This window comes from Cynoglossus semilaevis, chromosome 11, assembly GCF_000523025.1.
Source record: "Cynoglossus semilaevis isolate Cse_v1.0 chromosome 11, Cse_v1.0, whole genome shotgun sequence".
Taxonomy (NCBI): domain Eukaryota; kingdom Metazoa; phylum Chordata; class Actinopteri; order Pleuronectiformes; family Cynoglossidae; genus Cynoglossus; species Cynoglossus semilaevis.
This window is the reverse complement of record NC_024317.1, coordinates 35,329-51,590: the sequence shown is the minus strand read 5'-3', so window position 1 is coordinate 51,590 and position 16,262 is coordinate 35,329. Positions and strand designations below refer to the sequence as shown.

The window sequence follows — 16,262 nt, the reverse complement described above, 5'->3', positions numbered from 1 at the left end:
TAAAAATATACAAAACAATATTCTCTGACTAGACATCTCTATTACAATATCCTTAGCATTTTTATTATACTCTATTCAGTTAATGTCATTATGGTTTTTACAGTTGCGATGTGTGCTTTAATTTCTGAGATCATGATAATATTATTGCAGAAAACAGCAAATAATATTCTTGTGTTTTTTTACGTTAAGACGAAGGAGCATAGGTTCACAGACATTCACAGATACATGTAAATGATTTATATTTATTATACAAGTTCACAGAACCCCTTGTCACAGCACATTTTTAATTCACATATCTCTGAAAGAAAAAAAAATAAATTAAAGAAAATAAATGGAATTCCTGTTGCATGTAGCTGCCACAGAAGTGTGTTTTCTCCTGGAAATACTGCAGTGAAATCTGTCAGACGTCTGTTTACACTAATTGTTTTTTTAGTTTCCTTTTTCCCCTACGCTGTTAGAGTAGTTTCAGTCGTGTTAGCCTTTACACTACAGCATCAGACTTTTGTCCTGATGCACTGACAACTTTTGTTTGTCTCTTTGAGTCTGAAATTGGAAAATCTGCACTCTCTAATGTATCCTCCAGGATGAAATGGAGATAATGACAAAAAAAAAATTAGCATTTTTCAGTGTAGTTAATATTTTTGCAAGAATTTGGTCACGTCCACCTTTGTTTTCCTGAGGAGCGGGTTACTAAACAGATACACATGTAAACAATTCCTGTCAGAAAAGCAACAGCTACCACAGAAATCCACAGAAGGTGTTCATTGCAACCACACATAAGGAAGAAAAACCAATATTTTATGCAAAAAATCACCGCCCCCTGGAAATGTTTGCCCAGTACAAACTTGAGATTTCTTCAATGGCTCCAGCTTTACCATTACAGGTGGCAGTTTACACATCCAAATTGTGCTTTGTGGGTGGATGCTGTATTTACTACCTCAACAAAAAAAGGTAAAAACAGGCAAAAAATATCAAAGAAGGCTCAATTGAGTCCATTGGACATAGTAAGTGGGTCAGATGTCTGCACAGAACCTTCAACAGTGAGCATGGAGTTGGTGCTCTCACTGTCACTCATAGAAAATGACTCTACAAAAAGACTGGGACAACACATACACATAGTTATTGGTCTTTAGAACAATTATAACAGTCTCTTGCTAAGTAATCCTAAATAGATTATTTTTGCTACGTCCACAGGTTTCAGTCTAGAAGAAGAAAAAACAGAAAAAGAAAAAAGAATAGACTGGACATTTTAGATTCCACACTTGTGCTTTTCCAGCCCCAGACATGGGTGGTAAACATTTCAGGCTAAATTATAGTTTTTACATACAAACACATTTGCTCATACACCTGTTGCACATTCCAAAATATTTCTCTTTGACTTAAAATATTCACTATTCACTATTTTCATTCTGCAAATCTTCTAAATTGTGTTTCCTTCGCCTTCGACGCTGCATTCGTTTTACCGTATTTATTCATGTACAAACAAAAATGCAATTATATCAATATTTTTCTTTGTACAAGTTGTAGCTTAGTATAGTTATTACTATTCTCAAAGTAGCACAATACCTACTATTTAATCAAAGTGGGCCTCCAAATTTAAATGATATATTCAAGACTGAGTAGTTTCTTAGTCATCTCTCCTTTTCTTTTTTCTTTTTTTCCTTCTTTTGCATAAAATTTACTTGAATGATTTTCATTTCTCCTTTAAAAGTTTCAACTCCAATTATACACAAGCAGTAAAACCACTGAGGGAAAAGTATCTGTAATCAGGTTGGTCTCACGTGTCCCCAGGAGGTAGGTGAAGAAAAGCAGACACTGAAGTCTGGCGGTCAGCCCCAAACTCGATTACATTTTTCTGTTGTACACCGCCACCGCCGGTTGTCAGAACAAGCAGAGGCAGATGTTTCTAGATGTACGCTTCTTCGTTCGCGGGATTCTGATTCTGGCTCTCCGTTTGTTGCTCCGGGCCGTTTTCCTGCGACTTTACCAGAACCAAAGGCTTGATCATCATCCGCAGGCGCTGGGGGGGTAAGAGGGGAGTGGGGGGGGGTTACAATCAGAAGAAGGCATTACTGTCAGTGATGTCACACAGGCTGAAGAATGGAATACAATCAGATATATTTCAGCCACGGAAACAGACAGCTGCCGAGTTTGTGATCAGATGCACGAGCTGGGACCGAATGCAGTGTCTCCACAGCTGAGAGCTCCATCAACCCGTCATCTCTGAAGTGCTCCTTCATTTAAAGGGAATCTATATTTATAAATGCAGCATTTGCAAAAATACATAAAAAGTGGGATTATTTATGACTGAGGCGTGCTGTTAAACCTGGATACATCTCTCGTCTGGGTCCTTGTCTGTGGTTTGTCTCCGAGCTGGGCTCCACACAACAGAACAGCCGTTCGTATGGAGTGTTTTTCAAACCAAGTGTCCGCCTCGATGCATAGCACTAATCAGTCGGCTGATTGCTACAATTACACAATCAGCGATCAGATGGTGCTGCAGGATCTGACACCTGCACATCCCCTCTGACAGAGCCCTTCTACCGCCTGCAATTATAGCCCATTTATTCCGTCAGTGGGGGCTGCAAAACTATATGTTACTGAGGGTGGTATAGATGTGATGGTACCGCCTGGTGCCTGCCAATCAAAAGGCTCTAGATGCAAATGCATTATCATCCATTGATCGCCGTCATCCAATCAATAAATAAAGCGGCGTTCTATTCTGTTGAACAGAAATTAATGTCATTTACTGACACCTCTGTGGGTTCATAGCTAAAATCCATTTGTGATGGTTCGAAGGAACAAATTAGAAACTCTTCTGCTAATCCTTTTATCACTGATCCACTCTGCATGTTAATTTATCTTTACCCAGAAGCCCTGTGTTTGCTCATTACCATTGACTCAACATGCATTACTGTCTTTCTAAGCAAAACTCATTTCATTTGGTTAAAACTAAGCATGGCCGTGTGGTGATGGAGTGGTGCGTGCTTTTGCCTTAAAGTAAGACAATAGGTGGTTCAATACCCTGTGGTAACTAATGGTTATGTATAGTGATGCACCGAAATGAACATTCTTGCCAAAACCAAAAAGCAAAAATGAGGAAAACAAGGCCCAAACACTGAAAGAAATTATTCCGTAGGTCCATGGGTTTTCCCCTGACCAACAGCTGTGAAAGAATTTCACATTCAAAGTTAAATGTCAACAATTTAACTTTGGTGTTGAATTTATCCAACAACACGATTCAAGTTTTACTTTAAGTTAAAAAAAGAAGATATTTTTCTTATTGATTTTTTCAGTTATGAATTTGTAGTATTTAGTATTTACCTCTTTGTATGTGCCTTTGAGTGTGAGGAACATGTAGCCCATGTAGCCTGGGATGAGAATCATGGAGGACAGGGCCATGCACCAACCCACACCCTGACCCCAGCTGGGGAAGACGTAGTCTCCCATGGTGAGAGGAACCATCTGGACAGCACTGAATAAAAAGACTCCCTGTACAAAAAATTATTATCCCATAAATGAAACAACACAGTTTCAGGTTCTTTCTAAAACGATAAATCAAATTTACCAAAGTTTATTTTAATTTAAGTAACTGTGAGATACCAACATTGGTCAGCAGTATTTTATAATGTTTAGCATGACTTTTGGTGAAAACAGAAAAAAAAACTATTCTTGACTAATAAAAAAATAGAATTTAACACTTACAGCCACGATGAGTGGAGTGAAAAAGACCCAGCAGAGCTTCCACCACAGACAAGGCCTGTAGCCAACCATCTCCTCAATGTTGTCATAGAACTTGTTAACTCCTGGAAACAAACACGTGTGTGAGTCATTCATTCTCCCCACAACTCTGTACATTTCTGGTTGGAAACAACAGATTTGTCCTGACTTTCTGTTTGAAATACTGTGTGAGAAGATTACACTGCGATGCTCACCATAGAACCATGAAATTGAAATGCACTCAAAGAAGACCAGGAAGAGCAGCGACATTCCACTGGCAGAGTAGTAGTCGAACAGCTTGAATACATAGAGTCCGCCCTGTGAATGGACGGTAGAGGAAAACAAGTGTAAATCCTGTGGTCATCAGTGACAGCTTACTGATGAAAAAAGAACTGGTTTGACAAACCTGTGTGATGTTGGATAGTCCGATGATGTAAGAAACAAGGCAAACCACAGCGATGAATATCTCTCTGCGGTTTCGGAGAAGCCGAGGGAACTCGTCGACCAGAGCGGTAATGAAACCCTCTACAGTGCAGAACTGAAGAGATTGACAGAGTTGTGCATTTTTGTCAGAGTGAAAGGTAGTGTTTAAAGATGAGGTTTTGACCCAATATCGGCACAATATTTGAGTGTCTCATTGCTGTCCTAGGCTAGTTTATTTAAGCAGGTCAACAATGTCAGAGGTTTGGAGGTGTTTTAACATCAGGAGAGTTTTTGGACAACATGTGTGTTCAGTTGAAATATTGGAAATCGTGCTTCAGTTTGTTGGAAAGCAGAACAGTGTTTAGTTATACAGGTGTAAAAGCTCTGCTCACTTTCTATTCTCTCTGTCTTTGTTAACTACTTTTTAAATGTTATTTTAGTTACTTAATCCTGTTTTATTGACTCAGTGTCTGATGTTTTGGCAGTTTTAATACAAATGGATTTATTTTTTATTTTGGCTGAATTAAGCTTCTCTTAATGAGTAGAAAATGGCTGCAACAATTTACTGCTGCCTGTGTTTGCACCACCACTGTCTTATATAAGACTTCTACTTCCATTTCATATTTATTGACACCTGATCTAAAGAACTAAAGTTCTTAGTATAAATGAATACACAAATGGAAATATTCATACACATTTTCGTTGGTATAGGGCAGGCATGGGCAAACCAAGGCCCGGGGGCCATAGGCAGCCAAACTTTTCCAAATTATATAATTTATTTATATTATCATTATACTTCTGGCTTTTACCCACAATACCCACGTTTCCCCAATAGATGGTGTAGAAAATGATAAAAGCATTTTAGCATTTTAGCTTTTATGTATGACTTTAACATGTCATTTATCTTAGTTCATGTGAACGCTCCATCTGCTCCTGACTCCCCTGTTTAATTTTAGGACAATTGTGGCCCGTGAGTCAAAAGTTTGCCCACACCTGCTATAGGGACAGCTGTAGTTTTATGAATCTTCCATTAGCCAAATTTACATTATAATTATAGGTTCCATCCAGTGGGCACTGACACTAGAGGGAGCCTAATATTTTTACCTGGCTGTCAATGCCCAGCATGAGCAGCATGGAGAAAAAGAGGATGGCCCAGAGAGGAGAGATGGGCAGCTGGGTGACCGCCTCAGGGTAGGCCAAAAATGCAAGTCCAGGTCCTGTAAAACACAAAAGATGGAAATATTTACTGTTAAAAATGTAAAGATAGCAATAAAATGAAGAAAGATAATTGAATAGACACTTCAAATATGGCTAATTACATAGAATAGAAACCAAAAAGTTCAGCCAACAACATTCTATTCTGTTATTCCAAGCAATAAACAGGGAAAAAAAACCAGAGCAATTTTGAGAATTTGTTGAAGCCCATTTCAAACTGTCATTTCGTTGAATTTCTCACTGCAGTTACCTGAGGCTGCCACATCAGCTATAGGTCTCTTTGTTACACTGGCCATGAAGCCCACAATGGAGAAGATGACAAAGCCAGCGAACATGCTGGTGAAGGAGTTGATGCAGCACACGATGATAGAATCTCTGTAGGGGAGAGAGACAAAGCACCAGGCAGTCATTGTCACGCCTGTATCAGTTCCTTATCAACCCGTCACACATTGAGAGGCAGTGGGGGGAGGGGAGGAGAGCCATTTTGCGGCGCTGTAGCTGGATACAGTCAACACGACTGTTTCTTGGCAAAATGGCAGTACTGTGTTACAGAACAGTGAAGGCAGTAGAGGAGGAGGAGCGTTTACTGACGTGTAAATTTGGACCAAAATGACATGAATAAAAGTCAGACCTGTATATGTTGTTGTTGAAGGGATTGTAGCTTCCCAGAGCAATGAGGGAGCCCAGGCCTAGACCATAGGAAAAGAAGATCTGAGTTGCAGCATCCAGCCAAACCTGGCAACCAGAGATAAACAATTAAAACCTTTCAACATGAAACAAATACGACATGAAGTTCAGCGACACTGACATGTCTACGCTTTGAGCAACAATTGATGTTTTTTGATTCTTTGAAAAACTTGACGATGACAAGACACTCGAGTGGACTGAGTGAACGTGAACATCTGATGATGTGTCACCACGTGTTTGATTGGCTGTAAACAGGCACTTGTGATAATGCTCACAAACAGTGTGTATTAGTCCAATCCCTTTCCTTTTGTGCAAAGTAAAAAGATCGTACAAATACCATGATCTTCATGAGCCATCAGTGCTCAGTGTTAATGTGCTCCTGCATCAAGAGGATGTTGGGCCAAGAGACAGGAAATAGGCAGTTTTTATGGTGTGTGTCTGCTCAGATAGGTGTGTTGTTTTGGTGTGGCACTATGTAGTAGCAGTTGAATGTGTTTATTTTCCAACTAAAACTGAACTGTGACCCTGTTTTTCAGCCCCTATGACATAAAAGAGTGTCTCTGGTAAAAAGTCACCTCAGACTCCTTCAGTTTTTCAAAATTAGGTGTGATGTAGAACAGGATCCCATCCACTGCACCTGGCAGAGAGACGCCACGACAAAACAGGATGAAGAGCATGAAGTATGGGTATGTGGCAGAGAAGTAGACCACCTGTATGGGGAGAAGTGAAAAACACAAAACATCAAAGTTTACTTTAAAACCCACAGGGCGGCATAACAGACGTGATACGAATGAAAACTAAATATCTGAGCAGAATTGAAACTACAAAGTTGTTAAAGTCAACAAAGAGCAACTGCGACCCCCCCCCCGCCCCCTTGCCCAAAGAGCTGCAGCACACTGACCTAGTCATTCCCCACACACCCACTGACCCAGGAATGGCTTCAGCCCACTCTCAAGGCACTGTTTGACTTCTCCTAAGAACTAATTTTACACTGTGGCCATTGAAGTTGCCATGGTGACGAATGATCCTACCAGACATCTCAGAGTCCTAGAGTCACTCAAATGATAAACATAATACAAGTGAAATGTAAAGAAGGAAATGTATTTAACAGGTTTGAGTGAAGGTTCTCGTCATCACTTATTCAAAGAAGTTCACGTGGTTACATTTCTGGAAAACACTTTAACTCTCAGTTGATATCTGTATAATAAAGTATTTCCTACTACTTTAGATCAGAGTGGAGTCTTTAATGTGTTTCTCTGCTAATCTAATATGTTACATTACATACAGTTTTCTCATTTCTGGCACACTCCATCCCCGTAGGTGGCGATGCTGAGTGTAAAGCATGTTTTACAGCCAGGAAGAAGATACACAAGCTGCATCAAGTGAAATCAGCGCACAGACAAGGTTTGAACATTTCTTTACTCTTTCATTATTTTCAAACCTTCACTAAAAACCACTTGGTTACATGTCAGGTTTTCAAAGTTTAATACATCGTTCCAAACAAATGTTTCTTTGAATAATAAACAGACGCAACTGGATTTGCTGCTATCAACTCTGGTTTGCAGCCAAATGTGATGGTATGTCATGAACCTTTGGTCCTGCACTTGTTTCTGTGTTCGCTTGAGTCTTAACTGAGTTGGTTTACCAACGGCCCCCGATCGGTCGAAAGTGTCCAAGTACAGGCCACACTGCTCTGCTTTCTTTATTTCCAACCGCACAGTCCGATCATCCTTTAGTTTGAGGCTGTACCATCTGGACAGTCTAACTTACTAGTTTTTTTTAGTTTTTTAGTTTTAGTTGATTAAAACATGTCAGTACAAATAAAGTATTTAATAATAAGGGCAAAATGTGGTGCATATTACTAAAGGGAAGATGAGGGAATATTGATGATTTTATTTTCATGATCTTTTAAAACCTTCAAAACAGGGTTAATAATGAATCATTTATCAAAAATAAATGACTCTTTACATTTAATGTCTATGACTTATTTGTGTCTGAATACATTATTTTACGTTATTTTTGCTTTAATTTTTGTCTGTGTCCTCCTCCTCCACTTACCTTCCCAGTCCAACTGACCCCCTTCCAGATACAGAAGTAGACCAGCACCCAGGCCACAGCCAGGGTGATAGCCAGTGGGACCCTGACCTCCCCAGGCTTCTCCAGACCATCAGTCAGTTGGTGCATGTTACGCCTGAGGGGAAGAGTAAAGCAGTTTTACTTCAGTATAAAATGCATCCTTTAGCCTCCTCCACCCCCCCATTCATCCATCTGTCTGGGTGTTCACCACAACACCGACTTTCTTTTCTCATCCGTGTGCTTTTTTTGAGGCTCTACAGTTGAAGAATCTTGGAGACATTTCTTAAACTGGACTCAGACTTTAGTCTTTTATGGAATGTCAACATTGTGGCATGCCATTGTGGCATTGTGTGAATGGGGGGCTCTGACCCCCGAGGTGGCCTCAGATTTTTAAGTCACAGAGGTGACCTTCACTGGAAGAGTGTGGTAGTGATGTAAGAAGACTTTAATGTGCAGCTTACTCCCAGAACTCCACCACAGCGCTGGTGAGGTTCCTGGTGTCTGCGATGCTGTAGTTGGTGAAGCAGCGCTCTGTGTTCCAGGGATTTCCACAAGTCTGCCATGGCAGTTCCTGGAAATGGAGAAAAAAGAAAAGAAAATCACACAGACAGCTCCTTTATTTGGACCCCTCTCCCACCGCACAGTCCTTTCTCTCCATTTGTCCTGCAGCCAAAAGCACGATACTCATTTAGGACATTGGGATTTCATGCTTTTCCGAGAGCAGTGAATGCCTCATCGTCACATGCATTTGTCAATACCTTGTGTGGGACTCTAATTATGTGGGAAAGGGAGTAATAAATGTCATACAGTGTTTAAGAGCAGTGGAAGTGGAGTTGGCAAAGAGAAGCTGTCACATAAATAAAGGGTTACTACTTGAAACAAACGAACAATAAAAACTCAGCTTTGTTTTGACTTAAAAGACCACTTGCGTGACTTCTATGCAGAAGCCCCCTTCCCCGCCGAAGGATGGTTATACTCACAGCAGTGAAGGAATTATACAGATAATAAAGAGCCCAGGAAATGATAACAATGTAATAGATATTGAGCCAGAAGGACAGAACAGCAGCTGCCAGACCCACACCTGGAACAACAGGACATGAAATACATGTAAATAATCCACTAATTCATGTATTAAAAGAAAATAAAGTAGATTATTACGTATTAATTGCTTTTTAGATTATCTGCACGAAGAGCTAATTACGAACAAGGGGCTAAATAGTCACGGTTTTAGAAAAACAAAACAAACAAAATAAAAAAACAAAGAAACATTTTTTACCTTTGAACATGGGAGCGAGTTTCCAGACTCCGAGCCCTCCGATAGAAGTGTACTGACCGAGGGCCGTCTCCAGCAAGAACAGGGGCATACCAGCAAATATTAGGGTCAAAAAGTAAGGAATCAAGAAGGCCCCTGGACAAAAGTGAGAAGTAAAAGGATATGTTTGTAGAAAATGAAAACTATTTAATAACAACATCAGCATAATCCTGTATTTTTGTTGCGCACGTTTTCGCTTGTGCGCAATTACGCACGTCAATTACGCAGAGGTTTGTCCTGAATGCTGCTGAGGGACAGTTGGGATTTATTTACAATAAAAATAAAGTGTCCAGGACCTAGATGGCAGACATTGATGCCGTTAATAATTCCGATTACCTCCTCCGTTCTTCCCACATAAGTAAGGAAATCTCCAGACATTCCCGAGTCCGATTGCGTATCCAACACAAGAGAGTAGAAAGTCAAATTTCCCAGCCCACGTTTCTCTCTCCGGTATCTCCTTTTTCTTCTGCACTTTTACAACCAATGTTTTGGGTTTGTCGTTTGGCGTGGTGGCCGCTGCGTCATTCACCATTTCCGTTAAGACCAGTCCGTCCGAGGCTTTGGTCCCGTTGGTGGCCATGGTCACTGTGCGTGCCGGATCGTCCTGACCAGTGGAGACGGGAAAGACTTATCACGGGTCCAGACAGACTGCGAGTGTTCACCGGCTCCGTCACAGCTGCCGAGCGCAGATGAGTGACAGGGGCACCTGGATCCACACAGTCTGGAAAAGAAAAGAAAATGGTTTAGTTAAAAGTAAATCAGTATTTTAAAGATCTGGAATTATAATTATTTTTCATACTGATTTTCCAGTCGATTGAAATGATGATGATGTTTTAAATGAAAATTGATTTGAAATCGATTTTATTTTCACAATCTATTTTATTTTTCCTCCTAACTGGAAAAATAAACAATTAAATTACAGATGGAAAAAAATGCATTGAAATGAATGGACATTATTTCACAAAGAATGGAAAGAAAACCAAATGTGCCCACGGGATCGAATAGAGACCTTGTGCAACAAGAATCGCCACTAATTGCCCCAACTGTAGGATGTAAGGGATTTTAGTGGCTGATCTTCAACTCGATTCGTGATTCTCCAAACTTACATCCCGCGTTAATTTCACTGTCAGGGCAGAGAAGAACAGCCCCACGCAATGATCATGTAATGAATCACCCAAAGAGGCCGCTGGTTGTCAACATCTACAGCACATACATGTATTCCATGTTTTTAGTGCACATTGTTTAACATTTAATTTCCAATTATATAAATCGACGGGAAAGAACACATCACAATGACGTAATCCGTTTTGCAATTTAACGAGGTAATTAAATGCAAATATCTAAATGCGTTCATTTGAACTTTGCATGAAATGCAAAACATGCGTAACATCCCCTCAAAGATCGCGGGTCAAATGACTGTGCGTGCGCAATACTAAGAAGAAATGATTATCCCCTGTTTTCATGTTGAAAACCTTCATTTAATACATTTTTGACACATTTTTGTCCGTTTCATTTGGACTCACGTCCTTTGACGTGGGGCGCCAAATACAGCGCTTCTGTTTGCGCCGTGCCAGAATTTTTAATTTGGACAAAATGTGTCAAACTCACTAATCATCCTTGTTAATCTGTAATCTGTGACAATTTTTTAACAGGATACTTACAAAAATTCTTGTTCTTTGCCTGGCTGAGTTCCGATATTTTAAATTTGTATTTTCTTTAAAGTTATTTCCTCAGACTTTTCAGTTCTGAATCGATGCGTCTGTTGACGGGAGCGGACTGTGATCCTGAGGCTTGAAGATGGGTGCGAGGTGCTGTCCTTAACGGAGTGGTGCTGAAAGAGAGGAGGGGAGGGAAGACGGGCACAGGAGCTGCCGCCGTCTGAACTGGAACGAGTGTGGACGTAACGTGGAGCTCCAAATCCTCACACTCATCTACACAGCCTCAATGTCACCTCAAAGTCGACCCTCCCCAATTCCAACATTTCCACCACTGAGATTCCAGGGCTTTGAAAGAGAGGCGTCCTCTCAACTCAAGGTTTCATATACTATCCCTTCAGGGTTTTTTTTTCTTTTTTACATGATCTTCTCCTGCTTTTTTTTCTTTTTGTTCTTCTCCTGCTTCTTCTTGTTCTGTTCTTCTTCTTCTTCTTGTTTTTCTTCTGTTCTTCTTCTTCTGCTTTGTTGTTGTTGTTGTGTTCTTGGGCAATGACACTGTCCTCTGCACAGATTTGTTTTTGTGCTCACTAACCAGCAGATTGGAAATAGTTAACAGCAGTAAACTGACGCAGCAGTTACTGTAGATAGAAGTGTCTCAGCTCAGAGGATGCTGAGCAGGTACACACTTGGGTTTGATCCAAGGATTACAAGGTCCACTCCCAGCCTGTGATGTGTGTGTGTGTGCGTCACCCCTGCTACTGTTTCATGGATGGGTTAACGTTGAGGACACATTTTTTGCTCGTGTCAAAATGTACAGTAGAACTAAGACGAGGAGCTGACCAAAAAAAACAAAAAACTTACTGTTTCCAAATGCCATTCTTAACTTAATTTCAGACGTTTCAGCATCATTACGATTTTTTTACGGCACAGTCAGAAGCTGCTCAGTAAAATACTTGCTGTAGGTCAGCCATAATGTCACCTCCATCAGTGGCTTTAGCTTCCAAACTCAGTCCTATTAACTTTGTTTGCAAAAAAAAAAAAAAAAACATTTTGAAAAAAATAAAAGGACAGGATTTTAAGAATGCACTAATGGCAACTAAAGCTTTGGATTTGAATTGAAAATCATCAAAGTGACACTAAATGTAGCTGCTCATGTATTCAGATATTGAACGAGGCTGTGGCTGCTGTCAGCTCCTGGAAAACATGATGAGGCGTCAGCCGACGTCGGGCTGTGTGACATAAAATGAAAACTGTGTTTATAATTTATAATTTAGTTCACGGTTTCTAAACCTTATGGAACATCTCAAATTAACAAATAAAAAATACAGATGTGCTAATGCAACATTTATTTAAAACCAGGTGACCTTAAAACCAGATGCCCACTGAACTGTGGCGTCATGGCACACTGCAGGTTACTGCAGGTAACTTCTGCTGCTGTAGTTCCTTCCTCCCATCATGCATTTCTTTCTTTGCCGCTGCATGTTGGTCTTTAATCCAAATCTTTTGACTTCATGTTTTCCTCACTTGTATTTGTCTTGGCTCACCACGTTGTGTGAATGAAAAGCCACGGCTCTAAGAGGGGAGGAAAAGGCCCAGATGGTGAACCAATGAGGGGTGAGCTAATGGTACAAAATGGAATTTAGCATTTCTAATCCCAGCTGCCTGATTGGCCTGTGGGCTGGTGTCTCCTGTTGGCCTGCACTTCTCATATGGGAGGAATTCAAATGCCACACAGACGAGAGCTGGTGCTTGTGGTTGTGCTTGTGGGCCTGGCCCCACCTGATTGTGAGCCCGTGTGCAGTGGAGCTTGTAATTACAGAAGGAGGTGGTAGTAATAGAGAGAGTGTAGTGGCAGACACACAGTCAGACAGCTGTCCTCCTGTCACTGTCACTGCTCAGTCAGAGCAGGGACACAAGTGATGCTGGGAACCATGTGACAAAGACAAAATGGCGCTACACACCGTGACCATGACAGACACTGTGTGTTAACGCCTGATTTGGTGCATACACAGGTTTTCAAAGGTTACTGTGATTCTGTTATGCAGGGAATAAACAAAATGTAGACAGAAACAACCTATGACGTTAGAAGCTGCTTGTTTTATTAGCATCCTAGTCTTTTACTTGTTCAAAACATTTTGAATAAACAAAGTACTGTGATTGGCCAACTTTGTCTTTAACAACTGTTGTCAATCCAGAAATGGAAGAGAAATGGAAGAAGACCATTTATAATAATAATAATAATAATAATAATAATAATAATAATAATAATAATAATAATAATAATAATAATAATAATAATAATAATAATAATAATAATAATAATAATAATAATAATAATAATAATAATAATAATAATAATAATACATTTTATTTCATAGGCGCCTTTCTGTCAAGGACACCTTATAGTGAATACAAAGATAACAACACAGCATTAAAAACTATAAAACATTAAGAACAAGTTAAAATACAACAGTAGAATATCAGACAGAGAAGGCAATTTTAAACAGATGAGTTTTAATTGCAGATTTGAATTGTGGGAGTGAATTGATGTTCCTCAAGATGAGGGGTAGAGAGTTCCAAAGCTGGCGAGCAGAGCAACTGAAAGCTCTGTACCCCATGATGGTGAGACGGGCGGAGAGGACAGTCAGATGAATGGAGGAGGATGATAGTTGGTGAGATGTCCTTTGCTTGTGAGTGAGCGGATGTTGAGCAGACCAACGTTGACGGTGGTGTTTTCACATCTGGGAGGGGGTGCAGATGGATGGGGACGAAGCCGGAGAAGCCCAGCAGTGGAGTATTGGAGTAGGCCCATCGGAAGTTGGTGAAGGAAATGACAGTAAAGTCCTGAGAAGCACGTACCCGATGTGCATCCTGCCAGTTAATACTGTGATGACAACTCGGCGGGGACTCGGTTGAAATGGACACAGGAGCGGTGACAGTAAATGATCAGTGATCGGTGATCAGTAAACTGCTAGAAAAAAAAAACCTAAACTAAAAACTGAAAGCTAAAAGTTACAGGCGAGCAGCGGCAGCACGTCGAGCCAGCATTCACTCCGCCAGTTAAATAGTAGTGTATGTACATATACTGTATATATATTTGAATATACCCATAGAACAACCACTAAAGTCTAAACACGTCTCCACTGGAGCCTTTTTTGGAATGTAAGTTTTAAATCAGACTCTAAACATGAAGAACTCACCAAAGTTCACTTAGAAATGGAAAAGTTTGCTCTAATTTCAGATATAGATTCAATGATAACATGTGTCAAAACTACTAAATATAATGTAAGACTTTCTAAATGACAAAATTAGTTTTTGACATAGCCTTAAACTTCAATATTAGGACAATGATGATCATCAATACAACCATCTCATGTAGAACATAAATACTTAAGAAGTTCATGTTCATGCAAATCACCAAGTACTCTGTTAAAACACTGTAGTATTGGCTGTGTCTCTGGGTTTTGAGGTTTTTTTTTTCTAACCCCAGAGCTAAAGACAGTTTATGTTTGTGTTGGTGAACGTGAGACAAAACAAGAGAGGATAAAGACTGGAGACAGAGACAGAGCAGGAGGCTGATTGCTTTTACTTTTCCATTTGTCTTTTAGTCCTGAGGATTGATGTCAGCAGATCAGGTCGGTGGTTGTGTCGGCCTCTTCATTGATAACTTGGTCAGGTCCTACACTGGCAGTTTGTCCAGAAGAGCTTAGGCAGGACGTTTCCGCTTGCGATTGAAAAGATGGAGACAAAATGATGTGTCTGTTGCTGGGTGATTCACAAAAAGAACCCATGATGCATTTCTTTAAAAGAGACTGAGTGTGGAAACACAGCAGCAGAGTAAAACAAACACTGGCTAGCTTACTGTTTTCTCACAGTCAGGGGGAAATGTGGAAGTTAATGGGTGAGGGTATGGATGTAGAGTGATGTTGCTGCCAAAGAAGCAGCTTTAGTTACAACTAGAGGACATAGTATTCAGTCGTAGCTTTGTTACGATACAGGAGACAGTGGTGAGAACGTCTCCAGTCCCCTGCAGGAAACGCTGCATCACTTTGTTGTTTTCCTCGATACAATGGACAGAACGGAGGTTTCTCTTTATGTCATCGATGCAGGAACAATTTTCCCTTTTTCTTTTTTTTCTTTTAACTGTTGCCTTTGGCCAACATAATTGAACTGGACAGACTGTGATCTGCAAGTCACAACAGATATATAGACTTAATACGTTTGGAGGACTCACATCTTCCACCACCTGCTCCCTCAGCACATGACTGAAGAATGTGGCTGTTAGAGTTTAAGGCTCCACTTTACTATGGCTTTAAAATATTTATACACACAGTCACAGTTCATGTGGCCAAGGTAATCGTAAGGACTTAAAAAAAAAAGATTTTGCAGAATTTGAATTTTAAATGTTGACCTTCAAAGATTCATTCATTCACACATCCATCTCTTCAGGGCCACAAACCCATTCACACTAACATTCATCCATTACCATCATTCTTTTGGAATTATGGGTTAAGTAAACCATTTGGGATCAAGCCACTAACGTTTTTGTTGTAAGGCATGAGTACTAACCACATTTCCACTATGTAGCCCTGTATGAAAATATCAACCTTTAAAAATGAAGTTATTGTTAGAACTGCCTGTCCCAAGGTTCAGTGACACAAAATTGTTTTCAAGAATTTATGGATTATTTTATGAGTTTTTCTCCTGATGTTATCCGTAGTAAAAAAAAAAAATTGGGTTAACCCCAAGCCACAAAGACTGTGCAGGCTATTCCAAATACTGTCCTCAGAGGCGCTATTCTCTCCCAGCTCCTGTGGGCTTCTGAAGCAGCTGCTGAAACAGTTAGCTTTGGTGGAATACAGATTATTCATCTTCAGATGAGGTTCTTGGAGGTTAATTTGAATTTGGTTTGCTCCATCAAAACCTTTGTGTTGTTCAGTAGTTTAAGGCCTGTAGGCTCTCACTGTCAAAGGCTTGCTGAAATAAATAGCTCTAGAACCACACAATCTAACAGCTCTTAAATCACTACACTTACTGAAAAATAATGAATGATTACAAATTAAAACTAAATGTAGTGTATGAGGAAAATAGAATAGAATAGTCTTCACTGTTACAATGGCAATAAAGACTATTCTATTCTGTTCTATTCTAAGCTCAGTTTCCTTTAAAATGTC

General features: G+C 40.1%; 1 protein-coding gene across 1 annotated transcript; it reads right to left on the bottom strand.

The window, feature by feature from the left end:
- Positions 1-218: 218 nt before the first annotated feature.
- Positions 219-12,098, bottom strand: slc6a1b (solute carrier family 6 member 1b). The gene is made up of 15 exons (XM_008319553.3): positions 11,095-12,098; positions 9,770-10,154; positions 9,398-9,529; positions 9,102-9,202; positions 8,583-8,692; positions 8,104-8,236; positions 6,621-6,755; positions 5,990-6,093; positions 5,609-5,733; positions 5,248-5,360; positions 4,127-4,258; positions 3,936-4,038; positions 3,706-3,806; positions 3,325-3,492; positions 219-2,020 (listed from the first exon to the last, which is right to left on the bottom strand). The coding sequence occupies exons 2-15, from the start codon at positions 10,011-10,013 to the stop codon at positions 1,907-1,909; spliced, it is 1,815 nt and encodes a 604-aa protein (XP_008317775.1). The 5' UTR covers positions 10,014-10,154; positions 11,095-12,098; the 3' UTR covers positions 219-1,906.
- Between the last annotated feature and the right edge of the window lie 4,164 nt (positions 12,099-16,262).